This window comes from Silurus meridionalis, chromosome 3 (genome assembly GCF_014805685.1).
Source record: "Silurus meridionalis isolate SWU-2019-XX chromosome 3, ASM1480568v1, whole genome shotgun sequence".
Classification (NCBI taxonomy): Eukaryota; Metazoa; Chordata; class Actinopteri; order Siluriformes; family Siluridae; genus Silurus; species Silurus meridionalis.
The window spans coordinates 13930036-13946653 of NC_060886.1; the positions used below are offsets into that span (position 1 = coordinate 13930036).

Below are 16618 nucleotides of genomic sequence, written 5' to 3' on the forward strand. Positions count from 1 at the left end.
TGAGGAAACAGAAGGGTGTGCGAAAAAATAAATTAACACACGGCTTAGAAAAGCCCAAGTCACTGGGTCTGGGATCTATTCTTATTGTATGAACACTTGAGCATGTCTGTGTACCAAATGCTGGTTAAAAAGCAATTAACTCACGACACGTTTTCACTCTACATCTGTGGTTAAGATTGATTCAAGTCTTATACAGTAGCACAGTGTTTTGAGCGCCATGTTCACCTCAGGGAAGTTGCAGGCAGGTAAGGTGCTGTTGCAGAGGTGCTTCTGGGATGACAGCGAGTAGTTAAAGGCAGAGCTGCACACGTGGCAAGCGTTCACACTGCTCCGGCTGATATTAAACTCTCGACTCAAACACAGTTTCAGATCATCGGTGCTGCACGTGAACTGGATTTTAAAAAAAAAACTTTTAAGCCTCTAAAAAAACTTCCATTACAAACCTGTTTATTAGATATTCCTTTCAAAATACTCACAATGTTTATGAAGGCAGAAAGAAAGACCAGCACAATGGTAATGATGGCCACCAGAGTGCTATTTAGCCTTGACTGGACAATCCTTTTGGACAGATGCTGTAGGGGCATTGGGAAAAGCTGCCAATGAGAAAAAAGGTCAGGAGTGTGCCATAGATTTATTGACTATTCATTTCAGCATTTGTGAAAGCAAATGCATTGGACCTATTCACCACTATTTCATAAAAAAACCCATCTCTGCTAAAATGAATTATGATCTGCATTTATCATACATATTCATGTTTTTTATTCATCTATAATATTCATATTTAATAATAATCATCATTTTTATTATCGAACATGCTTGAATGTCTTTCACAGCATTATTCTTATCAAATTTTATTCGATCCTAGCAGCAACTCTGTGGTGGACATCAAACAGTCTGAAGTAAGCAAACAATTCTCCGAAAGACATTTTAGTTAAACAAGCTCACCAAAAGGTCAATCTAATTCCCCAGGTGAAAGAAAGCAGGGACTCAGCTGCCGTCACCCTGGGACAGCATGCATAAATATGTGCCAGAGCCATTTTTGTAATTGTCTGACACATGGTTTCTTGCAACAAGCTCAGAGGCAACACCAGCCAGAAACAATCCCATCCACATGGGTCATTTGGCAAATGTTTGTTCAGCATACTCTGTTGTTGAGTTAGCTTTTGATAAATCTTTATCTCAATAGTGTCACAGATAGTGTGTGATGGTTGATCTTTACTATCTTCGCTGTGGTTATACTTTATATATGTAGAAATTATTAAAGAATCTTGTCAATGCTTTAATGATGTGGATGAGCTGCCAATGAAGGCCACTTACCCCAAAACAGGAGTAAATGACTGAGATGAACATAACGACCATGAGAACGATGCAACACGACACATAAAATCCGATCATCAGTTTGGAGCTGTGGAAAAGAAGAAAAACAATTATAAGCAACGAGGGGGTGAACTGAAACAAAACAATTCAACATACGCCTTAAAAAACATGCTCAAAAGAAATATAAATTGATTTAGGGGCCGTTCAGTGATCGGTAAACAGAGCAATTGTGTGAGCGCCAAGCGAATTTATAAAAGATCACATAATGCAAGCATAAATAAGAATGGCAGGATTGGGAACCTTTCTGCTAAAACAGATAGCACTGGTCAGGACACATTCGGGAGAGAATTAGAGATTAGTGGATTCCTTGACCCACCAGACTCTCATATACAATCAGAAAGAAAAGGCCAACATTAACTGCAATCATACCACTATACAGAGCTCACTGAGAAATATGTTTATTCAATCAGAACACTGGTTTACTCTATCAAAGTGTAAATGTGATGCACCAATACATCTATTGGAACTAAATGGCAGAATTCATTCATAATGCAATGTAAAAGATACTGGTTGGGAAATATGGTCTTAAGTAAGAACTAAGTTAATTCCAGGTTATTGTTAGACACATACTCTACTGCCTGGGTGAATTAAAGATGCTTAACACGAACTTTCCTTCTGCCCTACTTTTGGGTTTTATAATCAATGTTCTTTAGTTCATATAAACAAGTCATAGCTTTAGCATTGGCCCAACAAGCATTGTCATCATATCTGCACAAAAATCCCAGAGACATGGTGAGAGAGTAAATCTGAATAGTTGTGTGTTACTTTTTGGTTGTACATCATGTTTTACTGTGAAATCAACATCAATTTTATACCCGACATCCCTGGCATTTAACAGGCTCTGTTTAAACAACGAAGTTTTCGTCTGGAATTCTATTGTGTTACTCAAAACAACGCCTCTCTTTTCCCAGCGCCGGGTTTATGGTCATAGTAAAGTTTTATTGCTGCAGATGCTGAGATGTTACCCATTGCAGCCCAGCTAATTAGTTATTACTGCCTGTATAAAATGCAGGTTGTGCAGCATAATGGATACTTACGGTGGTACGACTACAAGTTGGATGAAGCAGATGAACAAGAAGACGAGAGTGGCACAGGCAACGTATGCTCCGAATCTGGTATCCACCTGCTTAGAATACTTTAGTGAGAGATTTTGAGAGTTTAAAAAGAAAAAGGAAGGAAGAAGAGAAACGCATTTTATTTGTACTCATATATTGATTACAAATGAATAAATAAATGAATGAATGAAGGAAAATAAAGCAGTACAGTAACTGGAGGACACACAGGGTTAGGTATCTTAAAGTAGAGGATATATGCAAGAAATGTAGAATTTCAAAAATATAGAAAAAGATAGAACAAATAGTCTACTGGGTTGAGAGCACACCCTAGCAATTTTAACACAATTAATTTGGTTCACAAAGGGGAATAAATGCTAAATTGCAGGGAGGTGGTTATCGTAAATTCAGAGCCTTGCCTGATGAGCAGTAGAGGAAAACAAAAGCAGTAAAGTCTCCTGAAACATAACACCTAGCCTGGTGCAATAATCTATTATCTAAGGCAGAAAGGACGTATTTATCACTAAAATAGCAAGTAATTGCAGACTGAGGATGTGAACGCGTTATATTCACCCTCTGTCACTTATGAGACTCCAGAAACGAAAGGAAAGAAAATGGACTTTCACGATAAAAATGGAACAAAAGGTAATGGCGGTTGAGGCATTATGCAACCCTTTCTCGTGATGATGTAGATATGTGTATGTCACTAGATCAGTCGTGACTAATTGGAAGCACAGGATTATTCGGGTGTGACCATGGCTTTGATGGTGATGCTATAAATTGTCTTCAAATAATTTTTGGCTTTGCTTATGTTTCACCTTGTGACTCATTCTGAACTCATGGAATGGAACTTGATGTGCGCTTTTTTTTCACTGCAGCTCAAAACAGAATAGGATCTATTTCCATCCCAAGGCATGCATAATTTGCTGGTTAATGTGTTGCTATTTTGGTTGTGTGCAAGTCAACTTTGTTTTAATGTTTTTGTGCTCTGTAGATATTTTCGGGGTTATAAATGAATGTTTTTGACTAATGAGGTAAAACGACTCAGAAGGCAGTCTGATAATCAAAATCCACTGACACTAAACACAATACACTATATGCCCAAAAAGTGTTGACACCTTTCCTTCAGACCCATGCTTGATCTCTGAACTACCCATTCCAGATATATTTCCTCTTTGCTGTTATAATGAAGGCCAATCTACTTGAAAGTCCTTCCACTAAACGGTGGATTGTGACTACAGGGAGGGTCAGGAACTTATAGTAGAGGAGGCTTGGGATAGAGTGCATCCAGTTCACTCGGAAGAGGTTAAAGTTTGGAAACTTGAATTCTTCTATTACAACATTGGCATACTGTCTCTTCAATAGGCTTACTTTGTGCAAAGACAATGTGTGCTCTTTGTTGTAGTAAAGCAAGGCTGTAATCTAATTTTGAACAATTCGGAGGACAAAACTATTTGTTACAGGACCTTATTGGTCCTTTTGGTTCTCTATGTAATTAAGGCCTAACGATTTTAAATATACACAAATATTTGACGGATTACTGGGGGAGGTTTGAGGGATGAGTCCCCCTTTAATATCTATTGCGGCTATCGCCCTGCAGTGAAAGACAATTGTATGATTCCAGATTTATGAGAAAGGCCCCTATATGAGTGTGGTGATCCAAGTATCCACAACCGATTATCAATATAGTGTATTTTGAAAAGATAAGACAGAATTTAACTGCACCATTTATCACAACTTCCACTTATAACCCATTTCAACATAAATAAATTCCTTCACACAACTAATGCAAAAATATTATTTCATTCAAAACTAATACAAAAACGGTAATTTCAGTTTCTATGAAAATCCCTGACACTACAAAATGTAACATCTATATCTATAAATCACACTGTCTTACCACAAGCATAAATCCTTAGAATACTACCTAAATCTATTAACCATTATTCTATTCTATTCTATTTTATTCTATTCTATTATCTATTTACTCTATTAAAAGAAAAAAAACCCAATCAACATATTTACATAATTATCAATGGTTTAAGGATATCAAGAGCATTCTCAGTTGGTTCTGCACACGAGGTCACATCACCTCTCCGGGGCTGTGCCAAGCATTTACTGTCTTCCCACATGACATTCATTTGATGCTTTTCATTGCCTGGTCTCAAAAGATGATCTCAAAATAACCATCAGCTTATCTAGATAAAGCTCTGGGCATTGGGTTTAATCTCCCATTATATGAAGCAAATTTGATAAAAACAGATCTGACATGGGAAGAGATAAGGCTTTGCAGACAAACTCATGGTTCAGCCCTTTAGAACATATTTGCTTGTAATATACAGACATTCAGTTTTTTGTCATCACTTGTCATTTCATTGTGGATTTTTTTCCCTCCTCTTCTATTTTCCCTTGGATTTTTATGTTAACCTGATATCTGTATGTATCTGTGTATGTATTTCTTTAAAACTCAACCCCATTTTACATTTGCTAATATGAAATATAATGTATGTAAAAATCTACTGTGCTGTATGTGATTGATGGTTTATCATCATCACTGCTTCTAAGCACCTTCTTCTCCAGATCAGGCTCCCGGAAGGTCAGCAGGAATTTCTTGACATGTTCAGAGCGCAGACGATCAATGCTGCGAGCGTCAATGGCACGGCCCAAAAACTCGTCCACTTCGTCCTCGGGGTTCAGGTTTTCCTGAGTGTTTCTGAAAATGAAATGTCTAGATAACACAAGACGAGACCGTTGTTCGACTTTCTGCCTCTCCTGACTCTCAGCTTTCATCTCGGCGATCATCCACAGGCATGCCCCACCACCAGAACCCTCAGTTCAGGCCAACACATGACAACATACAACAGCACTCCAACATATCACAGGTCTCTTACTCACTGCATCATGATGGCTGTTAAGCAAAAATAGTTACTGTGTCATGCGGGCTGCCCACGGCCATGTTGTATTTATCAGCAATGCACTATAGTGAATGTATGGCTCCAATCATGAAGGCAAAATGACAAACACCTTAAGATCTAGCAGGGAAATATACAGTATACTAGTTTATGATCAACCAATGTAGAATTTAGCAATAAACTAATAGAGATTTTATATGGATTGGCTTGAAACCATTTGTTGATATTTCATGCAGTTATGAATCGAACAGCACCATTTATTTTGTCTAGTGATTCAGCAATAACGGTTTCTCATGCACCCCATGTCCAGCACAAAAACAGAAAGCATGTCCTGTAGTGCCAACTTGAAAGAATTCTGGGTAAAATCTCAAAACACCTGAGATCTGTGATCTGTGCTATGCTTTGTTTAGGTTATAACCAATTGTATTCATATTAATAAAGGTGAGGTTGCCCAGCTCCTTTTCAAGGTGACAGTAAAAGCAAAACTTGCAGTCATACAGCATTTTTTTTTACCACAACAGGTGAACCAGAATTATGCAGGAGGAGGGAAGGATAAAAACTTACTTGTCCTTGGGGTCTTCAAATCCCTGAAGGAGAAAACAAATAAACAATGTGAACTTTTATTAATGATAAATTGGCAAAAGGTGTAACCGAAGAAACGATAGTCAATGCACAACAGTGACAACAACAACAACAACAACAACAACAACAACAAAGAACCAGAGAAAAACAAATCATTTCATTTCTCTGGATTGTTCCACACAGATCAGCACAACAGTGACCCCACCTGGGTGTACAAGGCAAAGGCACAACACAAAAATTAAAGTAGTGAAGGTAAAAAAGGTGCACAAACCATACAACAGACATACAATAGACAACCATACAATGATTTGCCCTGAATAAGGCCTTCATAATTAGAACCACAAAGGTAACCTGGACATAAATTCACTAGTAAAAAAAAATGCCACATCACCACAATAATAGAGATGCTGTTAATTGTTAAACTGTACATGATTCGGATATTAAATTATGTATTAGACTGCATCATTTTATATAAAATAGATGTAACTCACATATGTAAGTAATTTTAAACATTTAGTTAATTTTAGCTAATTATATTTTATGTTGACGTTTATTTATGTAAAATGTGGCTAAAACGTTTAGCCCAGAATTTAAAAAGAGAAAATTCCTATGAAATGGACATACACACCAGATTTCATACATAATGTTTTAAACACTTCTCAACTGTTTTACCTTTTAATAAAACACACAAAAGGTATATTTGTTTATGGATAGATAGGGCTGCTTAGTGAATTGGACAGGTCACTTTCCAGATGGTTAAGGAATCAAATATACAGTGGATGCAGGTAAAAAAGTCCTTTACTTAAGTTAAATTTATACCCTGTTTACATATCACTCAGTTAAAATGGCCTTTTTAAATACTTCTACTTGGGTAAAAATGTAGGTTTTAACAAGTGAATGTTTTAAGTAAGAACGTTAAAATTAATAGTACTGAACTGTCGGAATATATGTGGTCTGGTGCATAAATTCTGATGTGAAGTAAAATGAAAAATTCAAATACGCTGATAAAGTACAGACACTTATTTAATTGAAAGTAAAAAATATTAATGGACACTACCGCATTACCTTCTTACAGTGTGATGTGCTATCACTGTACTTTATAAGAAAATGCTCTATTTTATTGTCACATGAAATACAATACAGTGATATACTTTGCTTCACATATCCCAGTTTGTAAGGAAGTCAGGGTCAGTCATGACGGAAGAGCATAGAGGGTTAAGAGTCTTGCTCAATATCCTAAAAGTACAGCTTTGTGATGAGCCATGGAAAGCACACTGCAGAGTTGCACAGCATTACAACAGAAAATACCTTAAAAACTGTCACAGAGCCATAACTTAATGGCTAATTTTCTAAATTTATAAACTTGTTTGTAGTAAACTAGCTGGCCCTTTTATTTTGAGGCAAAACTGCATTAATGTCAATAAAATTGCTGTCCCGAACTCCCAATTTGTTAAACAGTGAAATAATTGGTAGGCAAATCACAAAAGTAAAATGTTCAGTAGATGAATCTTTCATAAATACAATGAATAGTCTTCTTCCTAATCAATAACATGGTCTTTAGCCCACCTTACTAATTCAATAATATCTTATGCACATGAATATTGCAACCTGTTCTCGGTTCCAGCTCTGACAATGGAGCACATCCCTCCTAATCACTTGTTTCAAGTCTAATTTATTTTGCATGAGAAAGGGAGCATATAATAGTGTATGTGGGAAGGATTAGAGAGAGTAAACACTGTTATCTGTGGGAGGTCACATTCAAGGACCACGTGAGATTGCAGTGCTGCTGTAAACATGTATGAGTCACCTCAGCATCAATATAGCATTGTGGGCGGACCTTCGGAAATGCAGAAGGAAAACTCAATATGGTCATGTTGCACTGTTTTTAGATCAGGGGATCCCAAGAGGCTGTATGTGACTGTTTCACACACAGAGTGGTTCATGCTCACTGGTCTGCTTTGGGATTTCTGCTCTGGTGAACGTGTCCGGAAGTGCACTGCAGGGGTGACTGTGTCGAGCTGCCTCCTGCTGTGACTGACACTGTGCTGTAAGGTCATGTTTAGGGAGGAGTCAATGTGACTTAACGTATATTTCTGTTGTTAAATCCTGGAATGCACACTAGAGAAAAATATCAGCCCTAACAGAGCCACTTTTACTCACTCTACAATAAGATAAATAAGAAATAAATAAACAATAAATAATCTGAAGCACCATTCACACATAAAGCAACCTAATACCATTCATTTATTCAATAATGTGACAGCAAATTCCAGAGACAGGAGCGTTAGCAGTCCTTGACGACAACAAAAATTTAAATTTTATGCAAATATGAAGCAACTCGCTGCAGTGGCTACCAATGGGAGCGAGGACAGTAGAGCACACGTTATCCGGCTCCTGTTGTCTAACTGCGTCACCCCATCATTAAACGTTATTAAGGTGACCGTTATTAGGAACTCCAACTGGAAACATCAGAGTACAGGGACAGTAAATCGGTAATAAAATTCCTGCATAGGTAAACATAATATATGACTAATATCAACAATGAGGGGTTACTTAACAATTAAAATATATTGTGTAAGAAGTCTTCGGGCTCAGCTCGCTGAAGCAGTCACTAAGTCGTTAAATGTTTGCTCAGTAACATGGCAAACAATGTTTTTTTGTCTTATTGAATTAACAAGAAAAAAAGAAAGAAACAAACAAACAAAAAAAAAAAACAGTGGCTGCAGTGGGAACAACTCAACCAATTCTTGCGATTGTTCCAGAATATTTAATGTAACTAAAAATAGAATAGTTAATAAAATGATACAATGTTTATTAATAAATGACAAATTGTAATCATATGCAAAGGAATAACATAATTCTGATTGTTCTGGATAATAATCAACTCCGAGGTGGTAACATAACACACCACGTCATTCATTCATATATATATATATATATATATATATATATATATATATATATATATATATATATATATATATATATATATATATATATATATATATATATATTCACACACACACACACACACACACACACACACACATACAGTGAGGAAAATAAGTATTTCAACACCCTGCTATTTTGCAAGTTCTCCCACTTAGAAATCATGGAGGGGTCTGAAATTGTCATCGTAGGTGCATGTCCACTGTGACAGACATAATAAAATAAAAAAATCCAGAAATCACAATGTATGATTTCTTTTGCTATTTACATGTATGATACAGCTGCAAATAAGTATTTGAACACATGAGAAAGTCAATGTTAATATTTGGTACAGTAGCCTTTGTTTGCAATTACAGAGGTCAAACGTTTCTTTTAGTTTTTCCACCAGGTTTGCACAAACTGCAGGAGGGATTTTGGCCCACTCCTCCACACAGATCTTCTCTAGATCAGTCAGGTTTCTGGCCTGTCGCTGAGAAACATGGAGTTTGAGCTCCCTTCAAAGATTCTCTATTGGGTTTAGGTCTGGAGACGGGCTAGGCCACGCCAGAACCTTGATATGCTTCTTACAGAGCCACTGCTTGGTTATCCTGGCCTCGACCCATCTTCAATGCTCTAACTGAGGGAAGGAGGTTGTTCCCCAAAATCTCGCAATACATGGCCCCGGTCATCCTCTCCTTAATACAGTGCAGTCGCCCTGTCCCATGTGCAGAAAAACACCCCCAAAGCATGATACTACCACCCCCATGCTTCACAGTAGGGATGGTGTTCTTGGGATGGTACTCATCAATCTTCTTCCTCCAAACACGTTTAGTGGAATTATGACCCAAAAGTTCTATTTTGGTCTCATCTGACCACATGACTTTCTCCCATGACTCCTCTGGATCATCCAAATGGTCTTTGACAAACTTAAGACGTGCCTGGACATGTGCTGGTTAAAGCAGGGGAACCTTCTGTGCCATGCATAATTTCAAACCATCACGTTTTAGTGTATTACCAACAGTAACCTTGGAAACGGTGGTCCCAGCTCTTTTCAGGTCATTGACCAGCTCCTCCCGTGTAGTTCTGGGCTGATTTCTCACCTTCCTTAGGATCATTGAGACCCCACGAGGTGAGATCTTGAATGGAGCCCCAGTCCGAGGGAGATTGACAGTCATGTTTAGCTTCTTCCATTTTCTAATGATTGCTCCAACAGTGGACCTTTTTTCACCAAGCTGCTTGGCAATTTCCACGTAGCCCTTTCCAGCCTTGTGGAGGTGTACAATTTTGTCTCTAGTGTCTTTGGACAGCTCTTTGGTCTTGGCCATGTTAGTAGTTGGATTTTTACTGATTGTATGGGGTGGACAGGTGTCTTTATGCAGCTAACGACCTCAAACAGGTGCATCTAATTTAGGATAATAAATGTAGTGGAGGTGGACAGTTTAAAGGCAGACTAACAGGTCTTTCAGGGTCAGAATTCTAGCTGATAGACAGGTGTTCAAATACTTATTTGCAGCTGTATCATACAAATAAATAGTTTAAAAATCATATATTGTGATTTCTGGATTATTTTTTTTAGATTATGTCTCTCACAGTAGACATGCACCTACAATGACAATTTCAGACCCCTCCATGTTTTCTGAGTTTGAGAACTTTCAAAATAGCAGGGTGTTCAAATACTTATTTTCCTCATATATATATATATATATATATATATACACACACACACACAGTGGAACCCGGTTATGTCGATGTCCTAGGGGGTGACCAAAAAGCATCGAGGTAACCGATGATCGAGATAAACGAAAATCAAAATGCCGGCAATATATTAACGTGCTTGAAATTTCTTTATGTACATGATGAAATACAAATACATACAGTACATGTTTATCTGTCAGGAATCCACCTGCCACGCCCCCTTCGGCGCCCCCTTCAGCGTGTCAGGTGTTTTCTCGGCCGCTTTCTCTGAAGCTCTCGGATTCAATCGCGCACATATGGTGCTCGTTTATCATCATCACCAGCTCCTATTTAAACTTCCACACTCTCACTGTCCGTTATTGTTGGTATATGTTGGTTCACGGCGGTCGTTGTTATCGCTCATGCGTATCCCGGTACGTGCCTTCCCACCGGCACTCTCTCAACGGCTGCGCTTTTCTTCCCAAAGCCGCACCGCGCCCCTACTAACACTACGAACACTAGCACTAACTAACAGCAGAGATTTACCAGTATACAATACAACACCTGTAGCAGCTGTAAGGCTTGATTTTTCCGCCACTTCCGCGAGTTCTTTTGCGGCACCGAGATAACCGACGTTAAATGGCAAATTTTTTCCCCCCTTGTGCTCGAGATATTAGGGTTCGGCGACATAAAAAAATTATAACCGTATTAAACATAACCGATAAAAAATGCTTAGAAAAAGCGAGAATTTGGGAGTTCCACTTCAAAAACGTCGACTTAATAGGGTTGTCGAGGTAACCGAGGGCAAGATAAGCGGATTCCACTGTATATATATATAATATATATTGAAGGTAATATAATGGTTAATAGGGTGTGAAAATCACTAACAATGAGCCCTGAATACTGCAAATTAAGTACATTCCCATGTGTATTGTGTGTCCCCTTCCAATTCACATTCACATAATCAGAGCAGTCAGAGAAGCACTTAAGAGGTGTAAAGTCACTTGTTTCACAGAACAACCATGACTGTAAAGAGACAAAAACAGGATTTTTTTTTTTTAAGGATCAGAAATGACTCTCATTAAGAGCATTTGCATACTTCTTAATTAACACGGCTGAATGGTGTTAGTGTGAGAGATGAACGCTGCCTAAATAAGTAGTCGGGCCACTGTTTTACCTTCGATGAGAAACCTTTAAAGCATAATCTGAACTCTATCTGCACACTGGCCTTTCAACTGAGAAAAGTAAATGGAAATGAGAACATCTTATACCTCTAAATTCCCCGTTTTATTCGCTCCATCGTTTAGCCCAGATCTGTGGCCTTCACAATTGTATTAGCGAAGTGGGAGTCAACTAAATAATGGAAAGAAAGCGTGATAAAGCATTTCCCTCTTGGCCTTGCACTCAGCTTATTTGCAGGTTCCACTTTGCCTGATTAAATCCCTGAGGACTTCGTGTGAGGCGAGTCTGCTTTATTTAATCAGAGGGTCGTTCCCTTTGGGGCCCACAGGCAAGGAAAAGAGGAGAGATTAGTGACAGTCTTTGGTACAAAGAGAAGATTCTCTGAACGTCACTGTAGAGGGACATCGATTGAATTGCTCAGGCTTAGTTAATTCTCTGTGCAAAAAACCTGAAAAAAAAAAAAAAAAAACCCAAACAAACAAAAAGAAAAAAAGACTGAACTGGTAATTGGTGTGACACAAAGTAATTAAAGTAAATGCAAACATGATGCTGTTTTACACCTTAGAAGGGTTCTGATCTAACAGTGTTCTTAAAGCTATTAGATGTGTCTAAACAAGCTGAAATCTCATATGGACGCATGTCAAGACAGCAATTATAGGAAAATGTGTTTATGTGCTTGATGAAGGTGTTTGATGAAAACAGCAAAAAAAGAGCAAGAATGTGTCTGTGCAGCACTTTTCTTACCATTCTCTTCATTTCTTTGGAGACCTGGTTGCCACCAAGGTGGTTATAAAATGGCCGGTCTGTCCAGTGTGAACTGTTGTGGGTGATGCTGTTAGTCCGCTGCCGATTCATCTTTGCGATCATGGCCTTTTCTTCTTTCTGTTAGAAGAACCATTTATATGTAACAGACTTTAAGTTAGTGCACTATTTATTAATATTTGACCAATATGTAACTCATGTACAGTTTATTCTTGTTTGTTAACTACATGAATACAAGATGGAAAACAACCTGTCACTTGTGCATCTCTGTATAACAATATCATACTGATGCTGCTGAAATCTGAGATGTCATTAGTCAGAAGGTGTTAATTTATTTTTCGATAACAGCAGCTCTGACAATTGTGCCAGCTGTAAAATCACAGGCTTATTTAATGCATTCGTTCTAATATGCTATTGTTTGTACAGTAACATCCCGATTCAGAGCGACGTGTATGAAGAATGCTTCACATAATCTTAAAGATTAAAAATAAACAGATAAAAAACCCACATAGTTAGTTATATATTTCTCTCTATGTTGAGGTCTTCTATATTTGTATATAACATTTCTGGAAGGAGTCTCCAGTATCAGCAAGTTTAATATGCAGTGAGTTTTCCACCATTGGAAACTTTTCAGGACAAAGGCTACTAATGACTCACTCATGTGTTTGAACACATTCATACTGCCGAACAAACAGGTAAAACGTTAAAATCAGTAACCACGGCAACGTAATGGACAGATTTCTTTTTGCCTCCGTCATCTCATCAGGTTAATGAGACTTTTGAACCTTTAGGGAGACATTAGAAAAATAGCAAATATTTTAATAATACCACTTGTGTTGCTGGGTCTTTACACACACAGACAAGTATGTGTGAAGCCTTTCGTTTCGATGAAAGATATGGAAAAAGCCATTTATGCTTTTATTAGTTCTAGATTGGATTACTGCAATGCTCTTTATTTAGGCATTACTCAGTCCTCTCTCTATCGCCTACAGCTGGTTCAGAACGCTGCAGCGCGGCTTTTAACTGGTACCAGTGAGTGTGCACACATTACCTCGGTCCTTTCCTCTCTCCACTGGCTCTCGGTACAGTCCAGGATCCAATATAAGATCTTTAAAAATATTTTTTTCAAATCTCTGTCTGGTACGGCCCCAACCTATTTAAATGAACTTATCCATCTGCGCACCCATGGCCGAACTCTCAGGTCCTCTAATCAGGTCTTGCTTGAAGTGTCTAGAACAAGATATAAAGCGTGGGGTGATCGCGCTTTCTCAGTAGCGGCTCCTAAGCTTTGGAATTCCCTTCCTCCTGATCTCACCTCTGAAACGGGAATTCTCTACTTTTAAAGCGAAACTGAAGACCCACTTATTCACCAAATCCTTTGTTGTGTAGTAGAGGGTGTGCTTAATCGTCTGCTTTTTAACGTTTATTTTAATTGTTGTGTTTTAATGCTTATTTTATTTCTCTTTTGTTTTAAGTTCTTACAATTTACTTCTTTTTTTATGATATTGTATATTTTAATACTTTTATGATAATTCAAATTGTATTACTATTTTTCACATTGCCTGTTTCACTTTGCTCAGCACCTAGGTTCTACCTGTTAGATGTTAGCTGCTATATTAATAAAGATTGATTTATTGATTAAAGTATAAATCAGACATTATGCTTATAACTAACAACTATAGTAGTCAGTGTATTAGAGTGCTTTCAGTGTGAAATAGAAGACTTAAGTTTAAACATAATCTGACAAGCAAATCTGAGATAAAACTGCTGAATCCCTTTCTTTAATTGACTGTGCTTTGCAGCTGTATGAGGAAAGAAAAGACAAATAAACTCTGACCCTCTTCTGGCTGCATCCCACTATGAGAAACGTTTCAATGTTGTGCTTCCTCAGATAGACATTCCTTTCTCCTCCAAATCCAGGCTCCACATCATAGTCCCCATTCAGATAGTTCAGCGTAGCTTTAGTTATGTGGATACGGCTGCGAGAAAGCAACTGGGTTTAATGTGAGGTTAATAATATAAAGTAATGGCAAAAATCAGAGAAAAATGGGTTTAACCTTGCGAAAAGGTTTGCATAATTAAAACTTTAGATTTTAACTGGCTTATATTGGCTTCTCTCATTTCTGATGTGGGGCTTGTGCAGAGACGTCACACTCACCCTGCTTTTCCTCCTGCCTCCATATGATTTGCAAGCGTGACATCATTGGACCAGACGTCAAACTGCCACTTTCTCAAACCTAAGACGCCACAGTGGACTCGGCCGCTATGGATCCCCACTCGCATGTTCACATTGACGCCTGTGACTTCTCTCACCAATCTTTAAACACACACACACACACACACACACACACACACACACAGAAACAATGAATGAACTGCACTGCAAATTAAAAGCACAATAGAGAAAACGATGGATGCAGCTGCCTCTTGAGCTCCACTAACCTAGCATTGAGTTAAACCCTAAAGTGTTTTACGTGCGTGGTCCTAACAGCATTCCCAGACAATCTGGTAATTATACTAATTTTATTACATTTCCCTTGTTCTACACAGTCTCACAAAATGACCACCTAATGCTGTTTTCTGGATTAAGCTCTTAGGAAAACAAGCAGTTCCCTCTGACAGCTGAACTGGTGACCTCGGTTACACTCCTGCTTATCGGAGGATTTATAAATAAAATGTTCTCATGTCCATGTCTGTTACTGCCAGCACAAGCTGCTGCGCTTCACAACTGAGCATCGACACATTACAATCATTTTGGAATAAATACACACGGACAAGCCGTATGTTTGCACAAATCTTCAATAAAAAAACAGCCATAATAAATCACTAATCAGAATTTAGTTTTGGTAATAAGTGACACAGCTAACAAGAACAGATAAACTTTCTGAACTTTGGAGGTGACAGGCTTTTGTCTCATTGGGTTTGAAGTGTATGTAATCATTCTATGCCTGGGAGAAAAACAAAGGTAAAATGAATTACAATCCAGAGTCTATATATTTGCTTACGATTCAACATTGATCTGATTTCATATTTATATATACTTTATATGAGCTATATCCTGATTTTATTATATCATGTATTAATCTCCTATTTGATGTACCCTTAATTGAAAAATCTGTTTAAGCTAATTGGTTTAAAGGTGTTCACCATAATGTAAATATACTGTTATTGTAGTTGAGACTTGCTGGACACTACCCAGATTAAACACATTCAGGCTCAGTGAAGCAGTAAGCTAGTGTTTTTTACAAACTACTGCACCCATAAGCTACGTATAATACAAGACACATGGGCAATATATCTGTGATATGACATGCTTTTGGCAACTTGTACAACACCTAAGGGGGTGTTACGTTCCAAGGTGAAAATACATTTATTGACCCTGCGCACACACTCGCTTTCAGATGCACGCTTGCATGCACACACAATCAGCATCAATCTCATACTTTAATAATTCAGCACTACCCATAGGGAGTTCTATTCTTCTTTGTATTCACCAATTACTAGGAAAAAATACAAAGAAGCCCAGAGTCTATTCTGTCTTAGGAAGAATTTAGGCAGCTTTTTTTTTTTTTTATTTAATTTTTTTTAATGAGAAAATAATTCTTAATTAATCTTAAACCTTTTGGCCTTATTTTAGTCAAATACAGAATCCCCTACATACAAGTCCTAATTATATATTACCCAACTATTTAATATCTATATACTGAATTAAACTTTAAAAGCAACTGTAATACTTACGAGATAGCCTCAATCATGTCCACACCCATCTCCACACAGCAGTGAGCGTGGTCAGCTCGGGCCTCTGGTAAACCCGATACGCAGTAGTAGCAATCTCCAAGGATCTTAATCCGTAGGCAGTGATTTTCCTTTATACACGTGTACATACACACACACACACACACACACACACACACACACACACACACACACAAGTGTAATAAGATTAGCAAGATTAGAAAAATATTACTGAAACTATTAAATCATCATTTGAATTATAAGAGCACCATAAATATTTTGTTTTTTACTACATGCATATATTTTATTATTCTAAATATTTAGCACGAGTGGCACATCGTTTAAAAGGCTTGGACGTGTAAAACCAATACATAGCACAAATGCTTTCCCCTATTAAGGAAGTGTCTGCCATCT

At 37.8% G+C, this 16618-nt stretch overlaps 1 protein-coding gene across 5 annotated transcripts in view; it reads right to left on the minus strand.

Annotated features, from left to right (window-relative positions):
- Positions 1-16618, minus strand: part of adcy5 (adenylate cyclase 5) — a 78353-nt gene that overhangs the window by 6025 nt on the left and 55710 nt on the right. For 3 of the 5 annotated variants that reach the window (XM_046840979.1, XM_046840950.1, XM_046840959.1), the window contains exons 6-15: positions 16208-16335; positions 14628-14786; positions 14307-14448; positions 12452-12589; positions 5906-5928; positions 4998-5157; positions 2415-2512; positions 1318-1405; positions 477-593; positions 226-390 (exon numbers count right to left, since the gene is read on the minus strand). In XM_046840979.1, coding sequence (XP_046696935.1) covers positions 226-390; positions 477-593; positions 1318-1405; positions 2415-2512; positions 4998-5157; positions 5906-5928; positions 12452-12589; positions 14307-14448; positions 14628-14786; positions 16208-16335 — 1218 coding nt within the window. The remainder of the gene's footprint in view (positions 1-225; positions 391-476; positions 594-1317; positions 1406-2414; positions 2513-4997; positions 5158-5905; positions 5929-12451; positions 12590-14306; positions 14449-14627; positions 14787-16207; positions 16336-16618) is intronic. The other 2 variants (XM_046840987.1, XM_046840968.1) reach the window with 1 other exon arrangement.